Source organism: Topomyia yanbarensis, chromosome 2 (assembly GCF_030247195.1).
Source record: "Topomyia yanbarensis strain Yona2022 chromosome 2, ASM3024719v1, whole genome shotgun sequence".
NCBI classification, from domain to species: domain Eukaryota; kingdom Metazoa; phylum Arthropoda; class Insecta; order Diptera; family Culicidae; genus Topomyia; species Topomyia yanbarensis.
This window is the reverse complement of record NC_080671.1, coordinates 123,458,110-123,485,842: the sequence shown is the minus strand read 5'-3', so window position 1 is coordinate 123,485,842 and position 27,733 is coordinate 123,458,110. Positions and strand designations below refer to the sequence as shown.

General features: G+C 36.2%; 1 protein-coding gene across 1 annotated transcript; it reads left to right on the top strand.

The window, feature by feature from the left end:
* Positions 1-20,141: 20,141 nt before the first annotated feature.
* Positions 20,142-27,733, top strand: LOC131679709 (thioredoxin-like protein 1). Its single transcript, XM_058960444.1, has 2 exons — positions 20,142-20,445; positions 27,690-27,733. Exons 1-2 carry the CDS (start codon positions 20,142-20,144, stop codon positions 27,731-27,733), a joined length of 348 nt encoding a protein of 115 aa, XP_058816427.1.

The following is a 27,733-nucleotide window of genomic DNA, read 5'->3' as shown; positions in this document are numbered from 1 at the left end:
ATAATACGATGTATACAGTGCCCCCTAGCGGCGAAAATACGAGCTAGTGAGTTTTCTTCATGTAAATTGTTGAAAAATCCAATATAAACTTCAGGCACGTTGGTCCGGTAGTTAGACTTGTACGATTCGCTTCTAATTTGGTACAAGTACTCCTGGTGGGACTAGGAATCGACTCAGGGGTGGGCCGGAGTTTTCAAAAATTCATCATTTTTCTGGGCAGTCTAGTGCACAGTGCTCTAAAAATCTAGCGAAATCGTCTTAGGGCACCAGCGGGTCTGTAAAGAATACTAAAAATTAATTTCTATTCCATAATTTTCAGTTCAGCAATTCGAGAGATCGTGCTCACCGCAAGCCATGAAAAATAGACTACGTTGTGAAGCGATGGTCACTATTTATTAAAAAATCACGGTTGAATAAAAAATAAAACTATTAAAAAAATTCAAATAGTTTATAATTTTCACAAACTTATTAGGAAAAATTGTTTAATAAGCTTTCGTAATATTGCGTAGGAAAAAAGCTGAAAATTTGAAAATAAATCTGAGGATTATGATTGATTACAGAACTCTGGAATTTTCTATTGGAATGTTTTCAGGCAGGAATTTGATATTGATGCTATTAGACAACTGTGAAATCAAGATCAATAGATCAGTTACATATCAGGACCCTATTCCGACAATTTATCAAAAGTCCTCATGATGTTTACAACACCAGGTTATCAATCTACGGATCAGATAATTGTTGTTGTAATATTGAATTAAATCAGTCAGCATCAATAAATTTTCAACTCCAATCCAATTTTTTTTTTTGGTGTGGTGGGGGGGCTGTATGGTGTTAAACCCTAAAACCTTCTCTTGGCTACGCCGTTGCTTGGAGTTATTTATTTCGCTTTTCATTTTCCGAAAGGTTTCAGATCGATCCGATGGTCATAAGTTAGAAAAATTGCAGTCAGAAGGTTCGCACAAATGAACATTTTTGCACTGATAAGTTATCAAGTTCCTCCCAGACAACTTGGAAGTGTTCGGTGATTATTTCTAGCGGTTGTAGATAGAAAAATGAAATACAAAATTCGATTTATCGAAATAATGTTTGGCTTATTTCAATGGATTATTACTATATTGAACAATAAATAGGCGACGAAGAGTAATCCACAAACAACAAGCCATAACTTTTAAAGTATTCAAAATAGATATTTGAAGTCTTTAGTAAAGTTATTCGCAAAAGTAAGAGCTACAAATTTGCTGAAGGCATCATTTCGTTATAATCACTTCCAAGAAAATTTGTGAAAATATCTCACTCATAGGGGGATTAATTAGCAAAAGCACAATACCAAAAGAAAGGGCATATTATCTCCATTAAATTCACTGAAGATACAATTGACCTAAAATAAGCCGTTTTGGCGTTAATAATAGATTACATGTTTTTGGTCATATTTCTGGCAATGGGAAATGATAAAAATCTTTCGTCCGCATTTAATGTTAAATATCCCTTTTGATAATAGTCCGATTTCAACAATCTATAGCTTGTTCGAAAGGTATTCGTTAAAGCTGTCTAAAGACATATAAATTGGTAATCTGTATTGTCAATTCCGGCAGATAATTTAAAAAAAACTGCAAAAAACGCCATTTTAACGCATTCAAACATTCATATCTTAAAAACTAAACATCAGAATCAAAAACAAATTAATAGCGTTCATACTGTTTTTTAGTTCTTTCATTTAAAATTGGTTTGGATAAGATCGGTTCAGCCATTGCTGAGAAACACGAATGAGAATTTGTCCGTTACATACACACACAGACACACACACACACACACACACACACACACACACACACACACACACACACACACAGACATTGTCCCAAATCGTCGAGCTGAGTCGATTGGTATATAGGATTCGGCCCTCCGGGCCTCGGAAAAAATCTTGAAAGTTTGAGCGAATTCTATACATTTCTTTTATAAGAAATGTAAAACGTTTCAGTTTACAAAGTCGTATTCATATTATACGTATGTATCCGTCACATATCATCATTATGCCTTTCAGCAGAAACTCACACGTATCAACAAAATGGTTTCACAACACTGAATCAACAAGCTCACAACAAATGCTTAGCAAAACGAAAAATAAGTTGTATTGTTGTTGCCATTACATTGCAAAAATTCACCGATGACACTTCATGTGCTCCACTTGATATTATAGAGGCACTGAGCTGTACGGTGGCGCCAACTATAATATTTGAAAATAAATTCGAAACTAAGGACAAGAAGGATGGTAGATAGATCGGAACGAGTAGTATGAATTTGAGACAAATCGTTTAGTTAAAGTACCTTCCGAAAACAATAGCAACCTATTTAGCAAATTCCCTGTTTAATCTGTGAAGCGTCTTGTAGATTTTTTTATAAATGGGAAAATGTACTTTTGCATATAAAATATTTAAAATAATCCATAAAGAATTGTAAAACGATCCATAAAAAAGTTGTCCATGTTCCATAAAACAAAACTGAAAATCCATAAAACAGTGTGAATGATCCATAAAAAAGGGTGATTTGATCCATAGATTATGTAAAATTGAACCATAAAATGGCCGCAAATGAGCACTAAAATAGTAATAAAAGAGCAATTAAAATGAACCAATGCCCCATAAAAATATTAGAAATGTTCCATAAAATGATACATTTTGCGCCATAAATTAACTGACATTGATCCATAGAATATTAACAATGTACATTAAAACACGTCGATATGTTCCATAATATCGATAAAAATGTTCCACGGTATTACAAAATGGAGCAATAAAATGTCAGAAAAAGTTCCATAAATTTGATGAAAATGTTTGCTGAATAATTTTTCTTGGTCCATAGTAGATGTAAAAATGAACATTAGAAATGATTCATATATCGAACGTTAAATTATGGTTCATGGATATTTACAAAACGATCCATAAGAAAAGAAAATGTAAAACGATCCATTGGTATATGCTTAAGCTGACCAACTCTGACGAGAAAATCCGTACACCATACCGCAACGAAGCGAAATCGTTCATCACGTTCAGGCAAACGGTTTTCATAGTGTACGGATTTTTTCGTCAGAGTTGGTCAGCTTATATATGCTTATGCACTAGAAAAAATGAATTTAATGAATTCATGCAAAATTTGATGGCAAACTGAAAAAATAAGTTGTGCTTAATAATTCTCATAACAGTGACAGTGTTTTAACAAGTGAGCTTATACTGGGAGCTAGTGTGATGCGGCTTGGCCGCATATCCGAGGCCAAGGATCCGAAGCGGCGCAAAGCCGCTGAGGATCCGATGGACGAGGCATTGATTAACCCGTAGCTGGAATTGCAAGCAAACCTGTGGTCCTCTCGTTTGCCCGGTTTACTTAAACATAGGGGCTATAGCTAGTTAAAAGCCGACTGAGCGGCAGCGAAGTCGGACAGTGCACAAGAAAGCGATGTGGCGTAGCCGCATTAGTCAGTGTTCGTGTATAAAATGTCCGTTTTCGCTTCAGATAATTATTCAGATAGTATTTGCGACTCATGCCAGCCTGTATCAGTGGTCTAATAACTCTCAGCGCTCTAATATCATAAATACCCTGACGTTTAAAGAGTTACCATAATGATTTCAGGTTAGCTAAGGTCAGTTAGCTGACTAGTGGGATACGGAAGCTGAAGTTTAACTATAATGTATGCATTGTTTGTTGTAGTTTGACATTACAATCAAATGTAATAAACTTTATTATTAGTTCGAATAGCAAAAATTTCGCATGAATTCATTAAATTTAATTTTTCTGGTGCATAAGCACATATTAATGGATCGTTTTACATTTTCTTTTCTTATGGATCGTTTTGTAAATATCCATGAACCATAATTTAACGTTCGATATATGAATCATTTCTAACGTTCATTTTTACATCTTCTATGGACCAAAAAAAAAATTTAGCAAACATTTTCATCAAATTTATAGAACTTTTTCTGACATTTTATTGCTCCATTTGGTAATACCGTGGAACATTTTTGTCGATATTATGGAACATATCGACGTGTTTTAATGTACATTGTTAATATTCTATGGATCAATGTCAGTTAATTTATGGCGCAAAATGTATCATTTTATGGAACATTTTCAATATTTTTATGGGGCATTAGTTCATTTTAATTGCTCTTTTATTACTATTTTAGTGCTCTTTTGCGACTATTTTATGGTTCAATTTTACATAATCTATGGATCAAATCACCCTTTTTTATGGATCATTCACACTGTTTTATGGATTTTCAGTTTTGTTTTATGGAACATGGACAACTTTTTTATGGATCGTTTTTCAATTTTTTATGGATCATTTTTGTTGTTTTAGCGGCGCAAACTTAGGGCTGCCTTTTATAAATAACTTATGCTAACTGACATTTGGTCTAAGAATGCAAGAATTTCTCAAGAACGCCAATTGAAAAGATACCGTTTACAAACCTCGTAGACAAAATTCCGGCATTTTTATACCCAAATTAATGATCAGATGCGAACTCAGTTTGTCAATTAATCCAATTGGAAAAAATGTTGAAAGTAGCAGCATTACAGCAACCAAATACTATCAGTTCCTCTTTATTGGGAAACATTAAAGTTGCGAGTAAATTTATTTTTCATATTGTAATCGCGTCCAATTTCAGTTTCTATAATCGTTGAGTTCTTATTCCTATCCATTGATTTTTATATGAAACGCAAGTATAAATACATTTGATTTACCGTTGGTTTCAAATAGCTCCAATTTTAGTGGATATTGATTATTTTATTGTTTCTTGTAATAATATTTCCCTGTGTTTCTTTTAGGAGTATGACCCAATAGTTGAGCTATTGGTATTAATGCTACCTTGGCGGTAAAAGAAGAATTTCCTTTTAAAATTTCTCGTTAAAGTCGTACATGTCACATGTTTACATTTTTACCGATACACCGAACATGTTATAGTTGGCGCCACCGTGCAGTTCGACGCCTGTATAATATGAAGTGTAGTGGCACCAGGGAATTTTCTCAACATAATTAAACCAAAATTCAACTTAATTTTTGTTTTGCTGAACTTTAGTTATGAATTGGTCAATTCAGTGTTGCGAATGCCTTTCATCAATACATATGAGTTTGTGATTCAAGGTATAATGATGATATGTGCCTGATGCGTATGCATGACAAGAATACGACTTTGTAACTAGAACGTTTCAGCAAGAATAGTATAGTACAGGGTCGTATTAAGGAAAGGTATATTTTGATGCAACCTGAAAATTACTCAATGGAGACGAACCGTATGCTGGAAAATGGTTGTTCACAAATTAAAAGCTTTGCTCATTAATATAAATAAGTTCGGAAAGCATATTGTTTCGTATTCACCAAAATCACACCCTTAATTTGGCCCTGGATGGGTTGAAAGCTATACTGCTTATATGGTCAAGGCTCCGAAAATGGCAACCACACGCGAAATTTTCTTTTATCAAATTTTGCGTCAAACTGATTGTTTTCTGTATGTATATAACCTCTAATATTAAAAAATATGAATGGTGAGCCCAGAAAAAATCCCATGTCTGTCATCTATAAAAGTTTGTTGATGCTACTTGCATGACCTGAAAATGACTAAAAGACCGTAAGTAGATAAAAATGTACACAAAATCCATATTTTCAACTTTTTGCCTGGAACTACATTTTTCCATCGTAGTCTAATTTAAAATTGATTATATTGCTTGAAAAATTGAGATAAATACGGATAAATGGTTATTTTCAATTGTGAAGTAATAGAAACCATATAACTTGTAACGTGACAGATCAAAAATTCGAAAAAGTTTTGTGGACCACACAAAAAGCATGCATACAGTGTCTAACCAATATTTTTGCCTTTCTCATATAGAAAGGTTATGCAATCACTCTGAAAAACGTCAACCTAATCCCGGCCCGGAGGGCCGAGTGTCATATCCCATTCGACTCAGTTCGTCGAGATCGGAAAAAGTCTGTATGTGTGTGTGTATGCGTGTATGTATGTGTGTGTGTATGTGTGTGTGTATGTGTGTGTGTGTGTGTATGTATGTGCGTATGTGTCAAATAATGTCACTCATTTTTCTCAGAGATGGCTGGACCGATTTGCCCAAACTTAGTCTCAAATGAAAGGTGCAACCTTCCCATCGGCTGCTATTGAATTTTGGATCGATCGGAATTCTGGTTCCGGAATTACGGGTTTCAGAGTGCGGCCACACAGAAATTTCTCATAAAAACTATAGGAAAAATTAAAAATAGAATTTTTATTTTTGATGCTAAATGTATTCAAGGTGCATAAAACGTCGAGATTTGATGCAAACACGAAAAAAAATTGACGAAGATTCACTTTTTTGGATTTTGCACATTTTTGCCTTTCTCATATAGAAAGGTTATGCAATCACTCTGAAAAACGTCAACCTAATCCCGGCCCGGAGGGCCGAGTGTCATATCCCATTCGACTCAGTTCGTCGAGATCGGAAAAAGTCTGTATGTGTGTGTGTATGTGTGTATGTATGTGTGTGTGTATGTGTGTGTGTATGTGTGTGTGTGTGTGTATGTATGTGCGTATGTGTCAAATAATGTCACTCATTTTTCTCAGAGATGGCTGGACCGATTTGCCCAAACTTAGTCTCAAATGAAAGGTGCAACCTTCCCATCGGCTGCTATTGAATTTTGGATCGATCGGAATTCTGGTTCCGGAATTACGGGTTTCAGAGTGCGGCCACACAGAAATTTCTCATAAAAACTATAGGAAAAATTAAAAATAGAATTTTTATTTTTGATGCTAAATGTATTCAAGGTGCATAAAACGTCGAGATTTGATGCAAACACGAAAAAAAATTGACGAAGATTCACTTTTTTGGATTTTGCACATTTTTGCCTTTCTCATATAGAAAGGTTATGCAATCACTCTGAAAAACGTCAACCTAATCCCGGCCCAAATTTTTTTTTCGACTCGCATAAGGTTTCTGGATTTTAACAGGGGCCCTCCCTTTCAACCCCATCATCTTTAAACCACCACTATATTACAAAGCATACCAATTTAAGCTGGGGAGTCGTTCGTTCATGGGACTCTCGCCCTCCTCACATACCCATCCCCGCATGACAAAATGAGTTTGCAAGCAGATAACATTGATCTAATGCTGATTATGCTAATGGAGTATGATATTTTTTTGTTTCAAGTGTTTCACCGTCGACACGTAGCTCATCAAGTTCGTGGCTGGCATGCCATTGTGTATAAGTGCAAAGTGTACTAAGAATGTAATGGACATTTCCACAATTATGTTGAACATAAAAAGCCTCCGTGCCATAGTTTAGAGAAATGAGAAAGGCACAATTGCACCGCTAGGTGGATTAAAACAGGTTTTTATTACTACTTTGAGTCTACTTTTTGAAATTGTATTGTGAAAACCTTAAAGTTTTATACATTTTTGAGAAAACATAGTTGATCTTATGTATCGTGACAGATGTTTTCTGCTGTGAAGCAATTCCATCAAGTTTGATTCCATTACGTCAAAAATGGTGACCATCTTCCATTCTGATGAAACCTTTTACGTTTTATCTTTATGGGAGACTAAGTATTTTGCATTATTAAAAACAATTGTTTTCAAGAGTAATATTTAAAAAGGGCTTATCAGATCTGAATGCACTACTTTCCACATATATTGTTCGAAAATCGCCATTGGTGCAGCAAAACTATATGATAGCGCGTTCTAGGGAATCAATTCTTCCTTGTGAATATTTTTTGGTGAAATTTTTCAATAGGAAAACAAAAAAATGTAAAAAAATACAATTACAAAAAAACAATGATTTTTTTTCTAACGAAAACCTGAAAACTGAAGAAACTGTAATTACATTATTAGGAAGTTATTAGTAAGGAAGCATTTTCAACTTCAAGTATGCTTCTAAATTTCTTAGTATTTGCCAGTTATAAATATAATTTTCTTATACAATACTAATAATAAATATAATTTCGAAGAAAAATGCTCTTAAGATAAATTTTCCGAAATATTTAGATTTTTCTCTTCAACAAAAATATCTAGTAGTGAAAATACGCCCTTTTAAAAATGACTCACAGATACCAAACGCAAAAACATAACACGTTTAAAATTTAATTGCAAATAATGCATGTTTAAAATATAACTGCATTGTAGCGAAAATAACAATAAAAGGTTTTAACATATTTCAAAAATTCTTTAAATTATTAAATTTTAATTTTTTTATTTTAATTTAATTTTTTTTCTTTAAATAATTTAGTTATAGAATGTATTTCAAAATGGTTTTTCAATTCAAAATTCTCATGAAAAATTGTGCTTCAAAATGCAGATGTTTTTAAGTTATTTTAGATTTTTTTCGACATAATATATTACTTCGTGAAAATACGACCTTTTCATAAGTTATTCACGTTTGTTCATCGAAACCAATATGTTTTTCTAAATAAACATGAAATTTCCCGTTAATACTCAGTTCCCAGACCAAGGATGATTTCTGCACGACTGTCTGGATATGCTTGCTTCAATAAAAATATCGAACTGTAACGTGACAGATTCTGGTTGTAACGTGACAGATCATTGAGAATACTCCATCAAATCGAAAACAAAGTTTTTCTTTAGGAAAACTATATTTCAAACTCTTCCTTGTTTTCCAAGCTTCAACTTAAAATTGTGTTCATGCAAATTTGGGGGCCAACGGAGCAGACTTTTTCAATTTAGTCGGGCAACCTCCAAACTCACTGCGAAAATTGCGTAACGTGACAGACGTATTAAAATGACAATAACACGAAAACCGTTCATGATAGAAAATAATTTTCTGTAGAAAAAATGTGCGGTTTAGTGACCTTAATAATGTGCAGTTGGGATAGAATCTGATTTTATCATTTTTGCTGACTTATCTTATGAAATATACGTAAAAATGTAACGTGACAGACAGAAGCCTTGACCATGTACGCTTTCTTGACCATGAACTCCTTCTGAGCAGGTAAATTCATTTTGGAATCCAACAAAACTCCAACGTGTTTAACTTGATCCGCACACAGTAGCTCAGAATCAAAGAACTGTAAGCGACGATTTCCGGTTGTTTTTCGCTTCTTTGAGAGAAGAACCATTGAAGTTTGGTTAACCCATTCATGCCCATGTTGTTTGTGGACAACAACGTTTTGAAACAGCTATAACTTTTGATTGGGGCAAGATTTGCTCACAAAAATAAGTAAGGCTAATAAATGTGACTATTGGCTTTCATTTGAGTATTAACAGTTACAAGGATCAGCTCTAGAACTGAAGTTATTGCAATTAGTCTGATTGAATTCCGATGGAGCAATGCTACCAGGGACAGTTTACGTTGACGACGGAAAATGATTTTTTCATATAACTTTGTTATGATGCAATATTAGTGAAAACTGATAAAACTAACCAATTTAGACTATTTTTGGCTACGTTGTCCAAGCCATTGGACTATTGTGAATATTCTAGGAGAATTGTAGTGAGCATTGGAAGGTAAAAATTTTGCAGCTTCTAGCACTGCAAGAGAAGCACCTACCTTTATGAAAAAAGTTTTTTCAAGTTTCTTGACCCCACCGTTTTCAAAAAAAAAAAAATAGCTTTGAAACCCTACATGCACTAGAAAAAAGTTGGGCATGAAAGGGTTAAGGATTAACTGATAACTTAGCTTGTCGACACCACACCAGCAATTAGTACTTGGTAATCATCAGCAAATATGTAGGTTGGAAATCCAAGCTCATTGAGTATATTCAACATGCCGTCGGAAACCCGGTTCCATAGCAGAGGTGACAGAACGCCACACTGAGGACAGCCGCAAATACTCAATTTTCTTATCTCTGCCTGCCTTATTGACGAGCAAAGAATCCAGTTACTAAGCATTGCGTTCATCCCACCCGACACACCTTTTGCAGCAGCACAGACAGATTACATCTTTTCCAGGCGATTTGTAGAAATATTCATTTTCTGTTACTCTTTCTCAGATAGTTTTTCTGTATAGAAAACGGTAATCGAACATTTTTTTGCTACATGCAAAAACTTCTACGCCCTTTTAAAAAATCGTTCTTGACTCAAAATGATCTCATTGACTATGGAAAATATTTAGTCTTCCATGCCTGTGCAACGTGTATAGTTTCATTGCAATCGAAGATGGTCGGGTACGATTTAAAAAAATTCGGACGGATCTTCGTGGAATTACAAGAAGTTCAATTGTTTAAAAAATGTGAATTTTCTAAGGCAGTAAGCTGATGCAATTATTTCAAAACCATCACGCATACTATAAATGGAAAGTGTAACAAAAATACATTGTCTTATTTATATTGAGCATAACAAGTCATGGAATCCTAGTACGGGTTATGAGAAAAAAACAATTGCATCACCAGGGGGATTAAAACAGATTTTTAAAGAGGTAAGCGATACTTGCTTGGAATGTATCATAATTGAAATCAGAACTAACTGTCACATTCTGGTTTGCATCCGTAGATAAAAAAATACAATGATCGACATCCGTACATATTCTGAGAAATCGCTAGAGGTAGTTTTGTTGTGTCAAGCACAATAAAATTAATAGCACATCAAATTTATTTCACAACATTCAATATCTGAATCACCCGTTATAAATCCTATCTTTGTTCCATGCTCCAAAAAAGACTATCACGAAACCTACGAAGTCGTTAAAAGCTAGCTCCAACCCTTTACAGAATCAATGAAATTTAAAAACAAACATCATGCTGACATAAAAATCACATTTTATTTTTATATTGATGAGTAACAAATCGAAATGATGATACCCACAGATGAATATGTGGCAAACGAAGACGTGGTTTTTCGACTGGAAGCAACTTTTGGGCAGTCAACGTTACCAAATTGTATGCATAGATTATGTCCCAAAGTTTCCAGCTCACTATCACGGTGGAGGTGATAAAATTGGAACTACATTGTCACCAAAGTGCCGTCAGATCATTGATGACGGTTTGATAGGTTTTTTTATCTTTCAATAAAACGAATTGTGAAAATAGTTGTTAAATTTTTTCAAGCTATAGCCTTGCTGTTTCGAGTAGGTTTTAGGTTTTCAGCACTGCGATATGAGAGAAACCGTGCGTACCCGCTGTTCATCACTGCCAGCCACGTGCGTACAACCAGTAATTGCAATCAATTTAATTGTTATTCAAATCGTCTCCCGCCAATTAATTGGACACAAGTGCGCTACAGCCGGCCACTTCCCATGGTGGTGAAAAACAATGCTTACTTGCTACCACCGTCACCTACCATTGTCGCATTGTTATAACATTTGGATTCACTCCAAAATTGTCATGACTTGGACCTGTCCCCTCAACACTGCTGCCGGTTAGCGTAGTAAGCGGTGATGCGCGCAAAATAACCAGGAACTCTGTATGTACGTATGTACCATCGTAGAAGGCCCTGCGGGTGGCGCTCCGACAGCTTCCGGAAATGAAGGGCCACTCCACGAGATGAATTCCTGAAATGCTCAAGTGCACGCGACCGAAACGTGCTGATTGCCTTCGTTGAGCATTTAGACGAATTCTTCGTTGCTAGCGTTCTGGCTGGTTAATATATAGGAACTGAAGGAAAGGTCGATCCACCTAGCAATGTTTGTTAGATCAACTTCCAAACATAACGTCAAATAGGAATCTTACATGAACAAATTCAATACCTTTTCCAGAAACAGCCAAAACTCCTATTCAAACGTTGTTAACTTGATTTTTTTTTCTTCTCCAACGTCACCCGGGACCCAAGCTCGGCGGTCTCCATTTTAATTGGGATGAAACAGTGACAGCACTTTTTTGTACTCATCCGCCACCCATTGATCGATTCGCTCGACGCGAAGGAAAGCCATTTAGTCGACACGTGGCGCTGTTTGATTACTGGGTTGGAACAGGATTGGCATGTGATGCATTAAATGGTGAAAAATTGTGTCGCTATTGCTTCAGCAGCCATTAAGGGTTAGGTTGAGATGCTAAAACTTTTGAAAACAAGATACAAATGTTCATAATGGGATACAAAAATCATTTTTTCGCGGTTAATTCCTCACTAGAACACAAGCCACACATTCATTACGCTGCTTGTAAAACGACACGTGTCAAGTCACAGCCGGTAGACGCGGTAGACGTATCGTCCCATCCAGGAGTTCCTGTTGTAATGAATGGAATCTCCTGAGTCTATTTTTTTAATACAACGGGGTGCAAAACGCATATGTGCGTAGGCATCGAAGGGCGGCAATTACGTATTTGCGAAATGCGTCACTACTGTGGGGTAACCATCGTTTGTAATGTAACAAAAAAGTTAATCCCTTTGAAGCCTTCGGGGTAATTTTTCATTACGTCACAGTGGCTGGCATTTGATGTATGTGGCAGTTATATGACAGCAGATCAAGCGATACATTGGTAACCTAAATTTCGGTTTCGTTAGCCATTCACCTCATTCTTCTCTGTCAATTCCCCAAAAAAACACAGTAATTATCGGAACCATTTAAACTGTTGACGCCTGCGATTCCTGTGGTTTCTATGGCTGCTGTGACCGCGACCGTTTGCTAACCAGCCAACCAACAGAAGCAGTTTATTTATGACAACCATCAGCGATCTTCGAATCTTCGGCCGAACTTCACCGGCTCTATTAGCATTTATGGACAGGCATTAGGACTAACAAAAAGCTAAAACACCAGCTTAAGAAAGGCGAGCTGACAGATCTTCGTGTGGCGTTTCTGCCGTAAAAGGTGTGCTCTGTCGATTTTCATTCCGAAATTAACTAGCTAAACCGAGGCGACCTGCCGCAATGTGTTGGAGTATCTAATGATGGGATTTTGCTGGCAGCCCAGATAGCAACGTAAAGATAAACCTATCATTTGTCACGACAGACCGGCGGGCATGGCTTGCTTTGGTTGGCCTGTTACGTTTCGAGAGGTGTATTTTTGAGGGTTTTAGATCTGCGATTGGCGTTTATGGTTGCGAAAGTTTTGCTAAAGTGCGAATCTTATGTACTGATCTGTATGAGTTCAGCCCAAAATGTTTCTGCGTGCTCACAATGTTCAACCATGCAGGACTTAATGGTTATTAATTTGAAACTAGTTGGCGATTGGTGTATGTTAAACTGTGACAGTAATCCAGAGTTATTATTTAAATAATTACATATTTTATTTCATTTTGAATTTTAACTTATCAGCAAAATAACTATGTACAAAATTTATTAGTTAGTTATATTTTGAGTGCATGTTTCTACACTCTACACCTTTCTGAACATTCCTCCATTAAATCACAAAGATAATTTCTTGTAATTATGGTAACAAATATAGGTACAATTTTCATACAGTAAAGACTCGTTTTTATCAGTCCCTTGGTGAATTTTAGGCTGATAAAACGGGGACATTGACAAAATCGGGACATATTTTTTCTTTCTTTTTATAATCCGAAGCTCTCTTCTTTATCCCCTGGATATAGCCTCATAATTTTTTCTGATTATATAGTTTAAATTTTCCTTAAGCGGGACTGATAGCGCCAAATTTGAAAAAATAGGATTTTTATTTTTGCATATTTCGGATCTCTAAGATAAGAAAAATAAGCTCAAGAGAGGATTTCCTCGAAATCAACTTGGTTCGTCTGCTAGAGCCTATCAGACTACCATCTATCAATTTTCATACAAGGTTGATAAAATCGGGGGCAGACAAATTCGGATGCTGATAAAATCGGGTCCTCACTGCATTAACTTTGAATAGGGCTAATAAAATTTGTAAACAAACTTTTGTTTAGCTGATTTTTCTTAATTCAGTATAGTTGCAAAGATCGGTTGACTATATTGAGAGTTTTTGCTAAAAAATTAAACGAAAGCAGGGTTGTTACAGTCCAGCAGTTTTCGCGAATTGGGCGCTTTTTATGTTATCGCGTCGCGGGGATTAATTCAATATTCTGTTCCTCGACAAACTTGAGTAAATAATTGAGAATGAGTTTTTCAAACAATTTGCTCAGTGCTGAAAGTAGGTTAATCGGTTTGTAACTTGAAAGTGATGTTGAATCCTTCCCAAGTTTACAGATCGGTATGATTTTTGCTATCTTGCGCATTCCCAGGGAATTTATCGAGGGACTATACCTTTTAAAACTCATTTAACGATCTCGATGAGTAAGCTCCGTAAGTTCAAATCACCTCACAATAATTTGAAATATCTCACCACCCGAGTCCTCATCTACCTATCAATATCATATATACTTCCATAGCAATATCAGATGTTAACCCAATCGAAACTGACTGTTACTTGTATACAAAACGATTTGTGGCTTTGTCGATTTTTTTCGAGTGAGTAGATTCTCGGTTTTATGTTTTTATGTTATTTATGTTTTATGTTTAAATTGTTCCTTTAATAAATAGGCCCTGAAGAAGGCCCAAACCGCGAGTCGAAACGTGGGCGTAAATAATGAAATAATCGACGCAAAGATATTTGACTGTACTGCCGAAACTCACCTTAGATTAAATAAAAATAAATCTTTATTCGTGACTCGAATATCACGACAACGTGAATAGAAATTACGAAATTCGCTACTAAGATCCTGAAATCATGAACATAAATCCCGCCAGTCTGACAGAAATATCCGATAGTAAACTCATGACTAAAATAGCACGTTAGCGTGATGATAAATCACCAAAATTGCGAGTATGCTCCTAAAATCATGAACATCGTTTGACTGTCGGCTGTGTATTCCCAAATTGTGAACAGGAATCATGACAAAAACTGAACATGTTCAGGGCACAACAACAGTAACCCAATCAAACGTTCGAACTAGTTTTTTTCGGAAACACTAATTTTTAATGCATGAATTTATGAAGTGAGTTTTTTCGTGTAAAGTCTCATGGTGAAGGCCGTTCCAATCTGTAATCGATATCATTGATCTTGCATTTGTCTGAAGCTGAAGGTAAATATTTTTTATCTCATGTTTATTGTGAGATAACGCTGGACGTGTTTACCGATTTCGCGTAAATTAAATTGCTTTCCGCCGTGTTATCGCGTGAATTGTGAGTTCCTGATTACACCTACTTGTAGGTCCCAAGATGCGCTTTCGTTTGCTACTAGTTTCCGGTCTGTGCTGGAAAAACTAGCCGAGCAATCATTAAAATAATTTGTGCTATTTTCTGGTATACGGTGATAGTACAAGCGATCAAGCGGCATCATTTTCTGTGTGCGGCCCGCACGGGGGCGAAGAGGGAGAATAAAATGATTTCAGTTGAATGCAATGTGTGCTCGAAGAGTATTATTACTGAAGATGAACGGATCGACTACTTTGGTTGCTGTGACCAAGTGTTTCATATGGAATGTGCAGATCTAAATAGTGCGGCTTTGAGCTCGGTGCGAGAGAAAACAGCTTTGAAATACGTATGCTTCGTTTGCCGAAAAAAACAAGCTACTCTAAATGAGGTGTCGTCAATATGCACTGATCTACTAGGTAAAGTGGATGCATTGTCGAAAGTCGTAATTGGTCTCGAACTGAAATTTTCTAATTCAGTTAAATCGCATTGCAAACAGTCTGAAGAACGCCTAGTTTCACTTTTTGAATCCGCTTTTGGAAAATTGTGTGTTCATGATCGTGTGATCGAAAAATCCTCTCCCTGTGATGTTTTCAAGATAGACAACGCTGTCAAGTCTGCGAATGCAACGGTTCAGCCTGGTATATCTTTTGCCACCGTGACGCGTTTGAGTAAAAAAACCAAGCGTAAGGCTTCGGATCCGCCAAATGGAGATAGTGTGAAGAACTGCACAGTTGCTCCTGACGATGGTGGTACATATATTGCGGTCAGGCAAAAGGCGTAGAATGGCTGCCCACAGCGATACTGATGCTAACACCCCGACAGATGATTTGACTACTATCCCTGAACAAAGCACACCTATTTCACTAAAAACAACGAACATTAAAAAAATGGAGCAAACTGTTTTGTTCAAACCGAAAGAATCACAACCGATGTAAATAACTAAAAAGCAAATTCGTGAAAATATAGACCCGATCGCCTTTGCCGTCAAGGATGTTCAGTACCGCAAAAGTGGTGAAATTTCTGTTCGCTGCGAATCAGCTGAACTTGCGCTGAAGCTGACTGAGGACGCAAAAAAGCTGCTGAACGAATACTACGACGTCGAAATTGTGAAACCGTTACGACCTAGAATAATCGAAGTGGTCGATGTTATGCGATGCTACAAGTGCTCCGAGTATGGCCATAAAGCTATGTCCTGCGAGAAGCCCCTTTGCTGTCCAAAATGCGCTGATGGACATGCAGTCAATGAATGTGACTCCAAGATTGCCAAATGCATCAACTGCAATAATTTGAATGTGCTGCAGAAATCCCCCCCTGACGAGCAACTGAACACCAACCAATGCTCTTGGAAAGCGCAGTGTCCTTTATATCAAAACGTCTGAAGAAAGTCAATAATAGGATTGACTACACCGCCTAGCAATCAATACACAGTAGCTCGTTGACTGAGGATGATGAGCTAGTAGATTCCCCTGCTCTGCCATGTAAATTTTTAAAACGTATATGTTCACCCGAAGCTGGGCGAGATGCTGCTCTCTTTAATAGTGAACAACCATTGCAGTCCAAAACTATTGCCCACATCGGCCTGCCTGGGAGTCAACATACGAGTGCACGAGAAACCATACCTGTGGATTTTAGCGTCTCCTCCGAATTCAACGACGACCCTGGTACCGATTCATCTCTAATCATGCAAACATATGGAAATGCGCGTCCTGTTTTATCAGGTAGCATAATAGAACGTATATGTTCATTCGAAGCTAGGCAAGATATTGCACCCGTTGACAACCTATCCCCCTAGCAGTCCAATGACGTCTTTGGATCAAGAACGCCCAGCAACACCCAGGTACCAATACTTCAACAGCGGAATCAGTTAGGAATCTACTACCAGAACGTGCGAGGTCTGCGAACTTTTTGTTGCGGTCTACGACCAATTTTATGACGTTATCGTTTTGACCGAGACATGGCTGAACGATGAAATAAATTCTCTGCAATTATTTGGCCCGAACTACACCGTTTACCGCAACGATAGAGATTCAGCTAATACACACTATTAATATAACTTCGTAAATATAATGAAATCGATCATGAAATGCACGAATTCATTCGTTGTTTTCTGCAACGAAGTACTTTCGTGTATTGTAACTAGTAGGTTTCGTTCATTTCATGAAAAAGAATGGCCGCTAGGTGAACGAAGGCTTTCGTAAATTTTACACGTTTAATGTACACTGCACGAATGTAATCGTTGATAACGTTACTAATTTTCGTGAATGAAACGAAATGTTTCGTTTATTTTAATAAACGTTTGTGTATAATACGAACGATTTCATTACTCACACGAATTTATTTCGTTCATCTTAGGAAAGTTTTCGTATTCATTATTTTTGCTATCGATATTTTAGGATCGATGTTTGACGACAACGATTTTTTTAACTAACAAAAAGAATCGATCTGGCAAAATCGATTTTATTTCAACCTGCTCACCTGTATTGAGGACTAGAAAGATTGTGGTGTGATGAAATGGACGCTTGATGAACACAAGTTTTAGTAAATTTTACTTATCTAGTGTACATGGCACGAATGAAACGAAATAATACGACATTATTTTTCGTGAATGAAACGAAATGTTTGGCTTATTTTAATAAACATTTGTGTATATTACGAACAATCTCGTTGGTCGCACGAATTCATTTCGTTCATCTAAGAGAAGTTTTCGTAGTCATCTTTCATCGTTCATCTCTCGTCATTCTCGATTAGTTAAATTTTGTGAGGAGTAAAGTGCATAACGTTAAAAGTTAATTAAGTAGTTAATTTCTCCGGGTAAAATAGTGGCTCTGTAACTAGAATCTTCATCTAACCGACAGCAACGCAAGAAACCGTACAGCATGACTGTTAAAGCAATCACCGATGAAGCTCACTTCCAAACCGAACTAGCCGCAGCAGGAGGAAAATTGGTCGTTGTGGATTTTACCGCAGCTTGGTGTGGACCTTGCCGAAACATATCGCATTTGTTCTATCAGCTTCCGGCGAAATATCCAAAGGCTGTGTTTCTCAAGATGGACGTTTACAGATGTACCGAAACGGCGCACAGTGGTCCAAAACGCGAAAAACGTGATCGTTTTGAATAACTTCGAAATGGTTAGTTATAGCGATATACTGTCTTCGGAAGAATTTATGACAATGAGACGCCCCATCTTTATAAGTAAAAAGTTTGATGATTAATCCTCCTATAAGTGAGATTCAAAATTTATTTCTCATATAATTAGAGGTAGCAAATTGGTGTATTCTGCAAAGTTGTAGTAAATTCCTCTACAAGAAACTTTACTGAAGGTGGTAATAGTCTATCTTTAATAGACTTTGAGATATAGAGCATTATTATAGGAAAAACCTAAAAAATCATTTTATTCATTATAACTTCTTTCCAAGATTTTTTGGAAGTTCAAAATGTTCTACAAAACTATCACAATTAATGAAATACAAAATTTCGGTGAAGGAAGCAACTTAATATGTTGAGCAGATTCTGAGATATTCACGACTTTTATTCGAAAAATGGCCTACTTTGCACTCAAATAATTGATGAACGGGCAAAAACAGGCAGACCATTCAATATTCATCTGAAAGTACAAGAAAGATGCTACAATATTCCGTGTTAATCACTTGTATCCGGTTGTATCCATGGCTCTGGTAGCTGGATTTAAAGAATATCATTTATTAGTCTAATATCTTGATTCGAAACATATTCGGTGAACTGAAGAGATAAAGTGGGACTATGTTCGGCATTCTATATGGAATGTTCTCACAAGAGACATTGTCGAAGACAGCAGCCTTCTGTCTTGACTGGTTTTTAGATACAGTGCAGTGTTCGGTGGTAGAGAGAGTAATGCGTTGTCTTATGAGCCATATAGTCGAATCCTAACAAGGAACGATTTTAAGTATAAGTAGGCTGTGTATTAGCTCTGAAATCGGTTGCAAAGTTTGTCAACACAGAAGGTCAAGTTCCACAATAGAACTTAGTACCAGGGCTTGGAACATTAATATAAGCAAACCGTTTACGTTTGCTATGAACGATTTGACAGTTGAATTTGTATTGTTATATGAAAGAGAGCCTTTTAAAAATTTGTTTATTGTCCACCATCGCGATTACTGCAAATACAAATCATTCGATCCAATAAACTAGTTTTGTTGCTTACGAAGTCTATACAGTGACATTGCTAAACAAGTAATCAAAGCATGCGCGATTACCAAATGAATCGCTTTTAGTAGGCTTTCTATAAATATTGCACCGCACCTAAGAAACTAGTAAAGATGGCAAACTGGTGTCTTCGGCAATGTTTCAGAAGAATATTCCTCGGCACTTTGCCGAAGGTACCACCACTTTATCTCAACAGCTTTACCGAATATATTTCGTATCAATATTTAAGACTAATAAATGATATTCTTTAAATCCAGCTACAAGAGCCATGGATACAAACGGATACTAGTGATTAACACAGAATATTGTAGCATCTTTCTTGTACTTACAAATACATATAGAGTGGTCTGCCCGTTTTTGCCCGTTCATGAATTATTTGAGTGCAAAGTAGGCCATTTTTCGAATAAAAATCGTGAATATCTCAGAATCTGCTCAACATATTAAGTTGCTTTCTTCACCGAAATTTTGTATTTCATTAATTGTGATTGTTTTGTAGAACATTTTGAACTTCCAAAACATCTTGGAAAGAAGTTATAATGAAAAAAATTGATTTTTTCGGTATTTCCTCTAATAATGATCTATATCTCAAAGACTATTAAAGATAGACTATTACCACCTGCAGTAAAGTTTCTTGTAGAGGAATTTACTACAACTTTGTAGAATACACCAATTTGCTATCTCTAATTATATGAGAAATAAATTTTGAATCTCACTTATAGGAGGATTAATCATCAAACTTTTTACTTATAAAGATGGGGCATCTCATTGTCATAAATTCTTCCGAAGATAGTATATCGCTATAACTAACCATTTCGAATTTATTCAAAACGATCACGTTTTTCGCGTTTTAAACCACTGTGCGGCGCCGTCCCAGGGCATGTCGACCATGCCAATGTTTATTTTCTACCGAGCCAGAACAAAGATTGACAGGATGCGGGGTGCAGACATTAATGGACTTGAAGCCAAAATACAGAAACATTACGTCGCCAGCTTGTATGAATCTGGAGAAGATTACGGTCATGGAATGTTGGACTTGAACACCTTCATCCAGAAGAACCAATGCGAATGTTTGAACGAATCGAACGACCACCCGATGGTGAATGCGCTCAGTTTCAGCGGTGGTCATCTGGTGTCCGATTGTAACGAACAGTTGATCATTTCGATTACCTTCAATCAGCTGGTCAAAATCAGTGCCATCAAGTTCAAAGCATCGCCCTCTCACGCACCGAAAAAAGGTGATAATCTTTATCAATCAACCAAGCACCATCGATTTCGATATGGCCGAATCGCAAGTTTCGGTGCAATCTCATTCATACAAAACCAACGAGCAGTTCGCGATGGCTCAGCTGAATCCGTACAGATCCGGATTCTGGATCAACTGGAAACGAAAGAGGTTCAGGAAATCTTCCTGAAACCGGCGGGCACGGATACGGCTACTAAATAGTCAGACTGAGACCGTCGTGATGAATTGTTGACGTATTCTACCTCTATTGAAGCTTTTTTGACGTTGACGGTTTGACGAATAGTACTCGTAAATATTACAAAGATGTTCGTATATAGCAGCGAACAATTCGTTTGCCGAATAAAGCTGTTTCGTAATAAGCCAACGAAAGTCGTTTCGTGGTATTCACGAAAAATTCGTAATGAAAAATAAAAATGTTTCAATAGAACTACAAACGATTCATCATATGTACGAAAAAATTCGTATATTTTACGAAAATTGTCTGTACGAAACAAATTCCTGGCGATTTACGAATATATTCTATCAGTGCATGTAAAAGGCGAGGTGGTGGTGTCCTTATCGCAGTGACTAATCGGTTGGCATCTAAAATAATGGATGGCAATGATAGTTATCTTGACCAACTGTTGGTGACCGTTATCAGTGATAACCGCATGATTTGTATAGGAGTTATCTACATCCCTCCCGAACTTGCTCATGATCTCAACGTTATTGAGCTACATATCGAGACAATGCTGACTACGTGTAGTAAGCTCAAATCACATGACTTTTTCTTAATGATCGGTGATTATAACCAACCTGGACTTGTCTGGAAGAAAGCTCCCGCGGGATACGTTTACCCTGATCCGGCTAAATCAACATTCTCAAGATCTTGCTCCAGTCTTTTAGATGGGATGTCGTTGCTGAATATGAGGCAGATGAGCACTGTAACCAACATGAGGAACCGAGCATTGGACCTACTGTTCGTGAGAGACATTACCTACGAATGTTCGCAGGAATGTTATAGATTTTAGCGCCGTTGATTTTTCTAATGAACTTTGGTCAACTTATATATCGTTTCAGTCGGCTTTTAAAAACATCAATTGTTTCTGAAAAGTCAAAACGAACATAGTCAGGGCTGCCGAGAGGGGGGGGGGGACCGGGGTGTTTCCCCCCGGGCCCGGAGTTTTGAAGGGGGCCCGGATTTTTAACAGAAACTAAAATTTTGACAAATACTTTTTCGACAAAAATTTATTTGAGAATACAATGAAAAATTCAATATCTTGTGTATGAGGTAACTAGAATGGCGAAAATTCTAAACTACTGCATATTTGATATCAACTACGTTTATATTAACGTAAATCTCGCATCGAAACAAGATCAGACTCGAGCGGGCATAGCGGAATTTGTACATTGAATGCCATGTACGCAGCTCACCTGGGTTCGAATCCCAACCCCGCACACAAGAATAGAGATTTGTTATAGGAAAATTCCTAACCTGAATGAAGAAGCGAATGACCTTAAGGTTGAAATGTCTATAATCGAAACAAAAATATGATTAGACTTGTAAGGGTTAAACAATTAAATGGTTTGATTAGAAGTCATGAGGTTGTCTTCAAATTTCGCCAATTTGAAATCGATTTTTTTGATTTATTGAATTTCCAATCTTCGAAAGCACTGGATTAGTATCGAAAGTAATTATTGAAAGAAAAAAACCCTGCTTAGGGTTGCCACACCGGTTTTTGAGGCGAATTCCGTGTCTTTTCTTTCAGATAAATCTGAATTCGCCCGGAAGAATCCATTGGATTATTTTGCAATTTTGCGTTGCCCTTTTCTTTACCAGGAATCGCCCAGCACCCAGCCCTCATAAACATCATCCTCGGGTTACAGGCCCTATGTTCCTCACAAAGATTCTCGAAAGAAACTGAAGTGTGATTTCACACCCCGTGTTTGTTTACTGAGGAGCAGAGCAAAGCTCGCTCGGGTTATCCTTCACAGCAAGAGTGGTTGGTGCTTTTGGATTCTTTGTGAATATCCGAGAAAGCGAATCACTACATCCAACTAAATCAATAAAACTGTTAACAAATGCAAAACATACAACTTAATGTGAACGTCACAGAAAGGTGGAGTGCTTTACCAAAATATTACACTCTACGGTGAATGGGAAGAAAATAAGATGTTTTTCCTCGTAGTGTTGCGAGCTACATAAGAAATAAAACAGTGCATATTTATTTGTTTTTAAGCGTTTTATACAATAAAAAGCAATGGAAGCGCTCCAAAATTCTGTCAAGTGATCACTTTAATTCGAAATTCGAATTGATTTCAACGCATACCCATGTGTCTCTTGAAGTCTATTCTCTGCTCAATAAAATTCTGCTGGTCATAGTACCACTAGAGGTGGTAACCCTACCTCTATTTGAGAGCTCAATTGGTCAAATGAGTCATCAAAAACTCTTGATATACCAAAAGAATTCGGAATTAATCCAAAACTTTTAATTTGAAATTTAATATATTTGGTTTGCCGTTCATTGATACAAAATCTATAAAAAATCATATTCAGATACGAGATGATACCGAAACATTTTTGTAAAGGGGTCATACTCAAATGACGCAGCTTTTTCGGAAAAACAAATAAATACGTTTTACAATTCTTTCAAATACGGCCTGTTGTCAACATTTTTATTATAACAGCAAATTGCGTACACAACAAGCCCCTTTCGTGACAAGTATAGTGTTAATAGTTTTGTTTTAAATTTTATATGTCATGGAGAATGAAGAGAAGATCTCTCAGTTCACAATCCTGCTGCTGCCAATGATTCTAAGAAGCAACTAAATTGCTAAATTGTGTTTGATTGAGTTCGAAGAGAAAATTTAACTCTGCTTCCAAACTAAACCAACTAGTTAACAAGATTAGTTAACTAATGTAGCAAGTTACGCATACAAAATCTTTTCGTTTTGGAGGAGTGAGCGTGAGATTTTGAACGTCGCTTCCTGAACGTAACGATTTTATTTTATTTTTGAACTATTTTCTAGAAATCAGTTAAAACATTCTTGTAAAATATTTTAAGGTGTGCTAACACACCAACACAAATAAAAGAATAGTTCAAGTTTTTATAGGATTATGAATGTTTTCGAAACCAGCATAGCGTAAAATCCATCCGAAACCCTTATTTTAAATTTGATCCATGTTTCTCATATTTTTTCCATTTTTTTAATCCTACGCGGATTTTTTTTTATTTTGTTAAAATTTCATTGATCTATTTTTTCAAGTTGTGGATTACATACAAGTTGTGGATTCTACAATTGTAAGATTCTGCCTTTTTATCTTTTTGCATAATTTTATTTTATCCATCTTTTTACGTTCCTTACTTTTGCTTTTTTCTATTGCTATCACTATCACTTACTTTAATTTATAGTTTTTTCTCTGTTATTTAATTTAATTCGCAATTTTTCGAGAAAATCCTGTTTTCTTTATTTTTTTCTTATTGTTTCATATTTTAATACCCTGCTTTTTTATTTTTTTCCTTTTGTCATTCCATCCAATTTTTAGAATTTGTTTATTTACTACATTTATACTTGTCATAGCCTTTTCCTTTTTTTTCACATTTTTTTGCATTTCTAAAAGCGTTTTTTTATTCAAATTCATTCCAATTTGTCTTATTGTTTAATTTTTTACCTTTCTCCTATTTTCCTCCACATTTTCTAGTTTTTAGTTTTCCGTTTATCGTAGTTTTATACCTTTTCTTAAGATTTAGTTTGTTATTGTTATTTCTTCATGTTTTCCATTTAACCTGTTTCGAAAATACTTTTCCCATACGTTAACAATATTTTTTTTATTTTCCTAAAAAACATTTGATTTATCTTTTCTTGACACTATGCGCATTTTTGCTTAATTTTACATTTAGTTCGTTGTTTGAATTTATTTCAAATTTCATTTCTAGTGCTTTCTCTATTCTTTAAATAATATCCATTTTATTTTTTTTTCGTGTTAATATCTTCATTTTTGTGTTTGTATAGTATGGCTTTTTTCTACTATTTTTTCTATTTTATCTGTTTGCTCCGTTTTTGTTCAATATTTCCAATTTTCTTTACTTTTTCGTCTTTTCATCATTTAAACTGTTCTAGTTTTTCAAAATTTTGTGGTTCGTCCATTTTTTTTTAATTTCTATGGTTATTTTATTCTTGTCTTCTTTATATACTCCTCTAGTTTTATGCATTCTTAACGTTTTATTTATTTTTTCTATTGCTTGAAATATTTCTTGTTTTTAATGTGAAATAAATTTTATTATTCTTGATTTATCGAGCTTTCCAGTTTTATGCATTTTTATATTAATGTTTGTATTCTTTTTAGTAGTTTTTTTTTCATTTTCATTGATTCTCTTTTTTTTCCTAATTTCCTATCGATTTTTCATTATGTTCACCATCTATTCAATAATGTTCGACTTTTTTAATCTTCGCAATATGTTTTTCTAGTTTACTGTTTTCCTTTACAAATTTTTTATAGGTTTTGTTTTGGTTTTTCTCGATTAAACATTTTTTGACAATTGACATTTGTTTATGTGGTTGATTTTGTTGTTTTTAGCTTTTTTGTACATTCTTTTAATATTTAGTTTTCCTATTGTTTTTTATCTTTTTGCCTTTCTCAATAGAAAGGTATTGCAATTGCTCTGAAAACCGACTTTTTAACGGAGGCCCGGAGGGCCGAGTGACATATACCATTCGATTCAGTTCGTCGAGTTCGGCAAATGTCTGTGTGTGTGTATGTATGTGTGTGTGTATGTATGTGTGTGTGTATGTGCGTCTGTGTGTGTGTACGCGAACACAATCTCACTCACTTTTCTCAGAGATGGATGAACCGATTTTTACAAACTTAGTCCCAAATGAAAGGTGCAACGTTCCCATAGGCTGCTATTGAATTTCTAATGGATCCGACTTCCGGTTCCGGAATTACAGGGTGATGAGTACGATCACGCAGAAAACGTCGATTTTAAGAAATTCTGCAATGAATGTATAATGGTGAAAAATTTTCCAAAATGTGACCACAACTGCTTCGATTTGTAGTACTAGGTCATTAACAGCCATTCAAAGTCTCTTTGGTCACATTGGCCACCATCATCGGTTCCGGAAGCCCCGGCGGAAGTATCCAAATTCAGACTAACAGTCACATCGGTTTCTCGGAGATGGCTAGACCGATTCGACTAAACTTAGTCTCAAATGAAAGGTATTGCGTCCCCGTAAATGGCTATTTAATTTCATCCCGATCCGACTTCCGGTTCCGGAGTTACAGGCTGTGGCGTGCGATCACATAGCAAATTGTGATGCAAACCGATACTCCGATGAAAGCAAAAAAGGTAAAAATTTCGCTAAAATGTCTCTCAAACAACTTAAATTTGCTGTTCTAGGTCACCGACGGCCAAACAAACTTTCGTTGACTACATTGACCACCATAGACGGTTCCGGAAGTGCCCGGGAAAAGCGGCCATCTTTCAAAATTTACGAACTCACATCAGTTTCCCGGAAATGGTTTGGCCGATTTTCACAAACTTAGTCCCAAATGATAGCTGTAATATCCCCACAGATGTGTATAAAATTTCGTACGGATCGCTTATATGAGTCCGGAAATATAGACTAAATCGTCACGTCACATATGAAATTCCCATATAAGCCGGAACTCAATTTTTTTTTCTTTCAAAAACAAAAATTTCAGAAATCGAATTCGTATTTTTGATGACAAACATCTTTAAAATGCATGAAACGTCGAGATTTTATGTTATCTCGAAAATTTTTTTTTTATAAAAATCGACTTTTTGGGACTTTGCCGATTTCGCACCTTTTTTCAGTTCAATATTACCGTGGCTGTTTTTTCTTTTTCAAAATTTTAGATCTCGAATAATGATTTTTTTTTCTTGTATATAGTTGTCATGTGATGTACAATAATAAAATGTAATATGTGCATTTAAAAGCTTTTAATGAATATAAACAACGCACACATTCTCGTGATTCATGATTGAGAAAGGCACAATTGCACCGCTAGGTGGATTAAAATAGGTTTTTTAATCTTGTCATTTCCCTACTTTTATAAATACTATTACAAAAATGGCGCTTTTCAAAGTCACCAAAACTGTCGAAGAGGTAATAAAAACTCCCAAAGTATAAAAAACTCTACGTTTTTTCCTTCATTAGCACTACAAACAACTAGAGCAACCAAATGGTACATAAATATAAAATTTCAGTACACTATACATAATATCAGTGAACTCCAATGGATTTCAAACATTGACTTTTTTGTACTCAGGCAATACACAGTGGTGGGGGCCCATACGTTGGACCCCCCGGGCCCGTATTTTCTCTCTGCGGCCCTGGACATAGTAACTATTAAAAATATCACACATCACCCTAATTGGTACGTTTTGACCGTATTCAGTACGCTGCAAATCAAGTCGCAGAAACTCTCTCGATCTGAGCGTTCCAGGTGGCACGTTGATGTTGATATGCGCCAGAATGTAGCTTGAATCAATATTACCGGTTAGAACCTTTCCAATAAAGACAGCTCGACTAATGCTCCTTCTTTTGGCCAATGTATCCATGTTGAGGAAACGACAACGATCTTCATAGGGCGGTAATTCTGTTGGATTCTGCCACGGTAGAAATCGAAGCGAGTACCGTATAAATTTTCTTTGCACTGCTTCTATTCTGCTGCTCCAGATTTCGGTGTAGGGACTCCAAACTACAGCCGTTGCTTCAAGAATAGACCGTACGAGCGAAAAATAGAGTGCTCTCAAGCAATACGGATCACGAAATTCGTTGGCAACTCTAAAAATGAACCCGAGATTCCTGTTAGCTTTTGTCACGATACTGGAGTAATGGTCTCTGAAGGTCATTTTTGTATCCAACAGTATTCCCAGGTGCTTCACTACTGTCGTTCTGCACAGCTTTACACCGGACACGTTGTAGTCCTAAACAATTGGATTCTTCTTCCGAGTGAAAGTGATCACGGTACAGTTTGACACACTGAGTATCAACAAATTTCTTGCACACCATTCTTCGAAAAGATCTATGTATCTCGGTACCAGTCTTGAACTGATCTGACTATAAGAAACATTTTCAGATCATCGGCGTAAATTAACCTGCAACCTGGAGGAATCACGTAGCAGACATCATAGAAAAATATGTAAAAAAGCAGTGGGCCGAGGTTGCTGCCTTGTGGCACGCCGGACGTATTTACGAAGCAGTATGATTCATTGATTCCCAATTTCACAGATAGGGAGCGGGATGTGAGATACGACTTCAGCCAATCCACATAA

Bases quoted from the DNA above. Each gene is read 5' to 3' on its own strand.
- LOC131679709 (XM_058960444.1), top strand. From the start codon at position 20,142: ATGCGGGGTGCAGACATTAATGGACTTGAAGCCAAAATACAGAAACAT. The intron at 20,446-27,689 runs GTGATAATCTTT...CCAATTTCACAG, and splicing joins CTCTCACGCACCGAAAAAAG to ATAGGGAGCGGGATGTGAGA.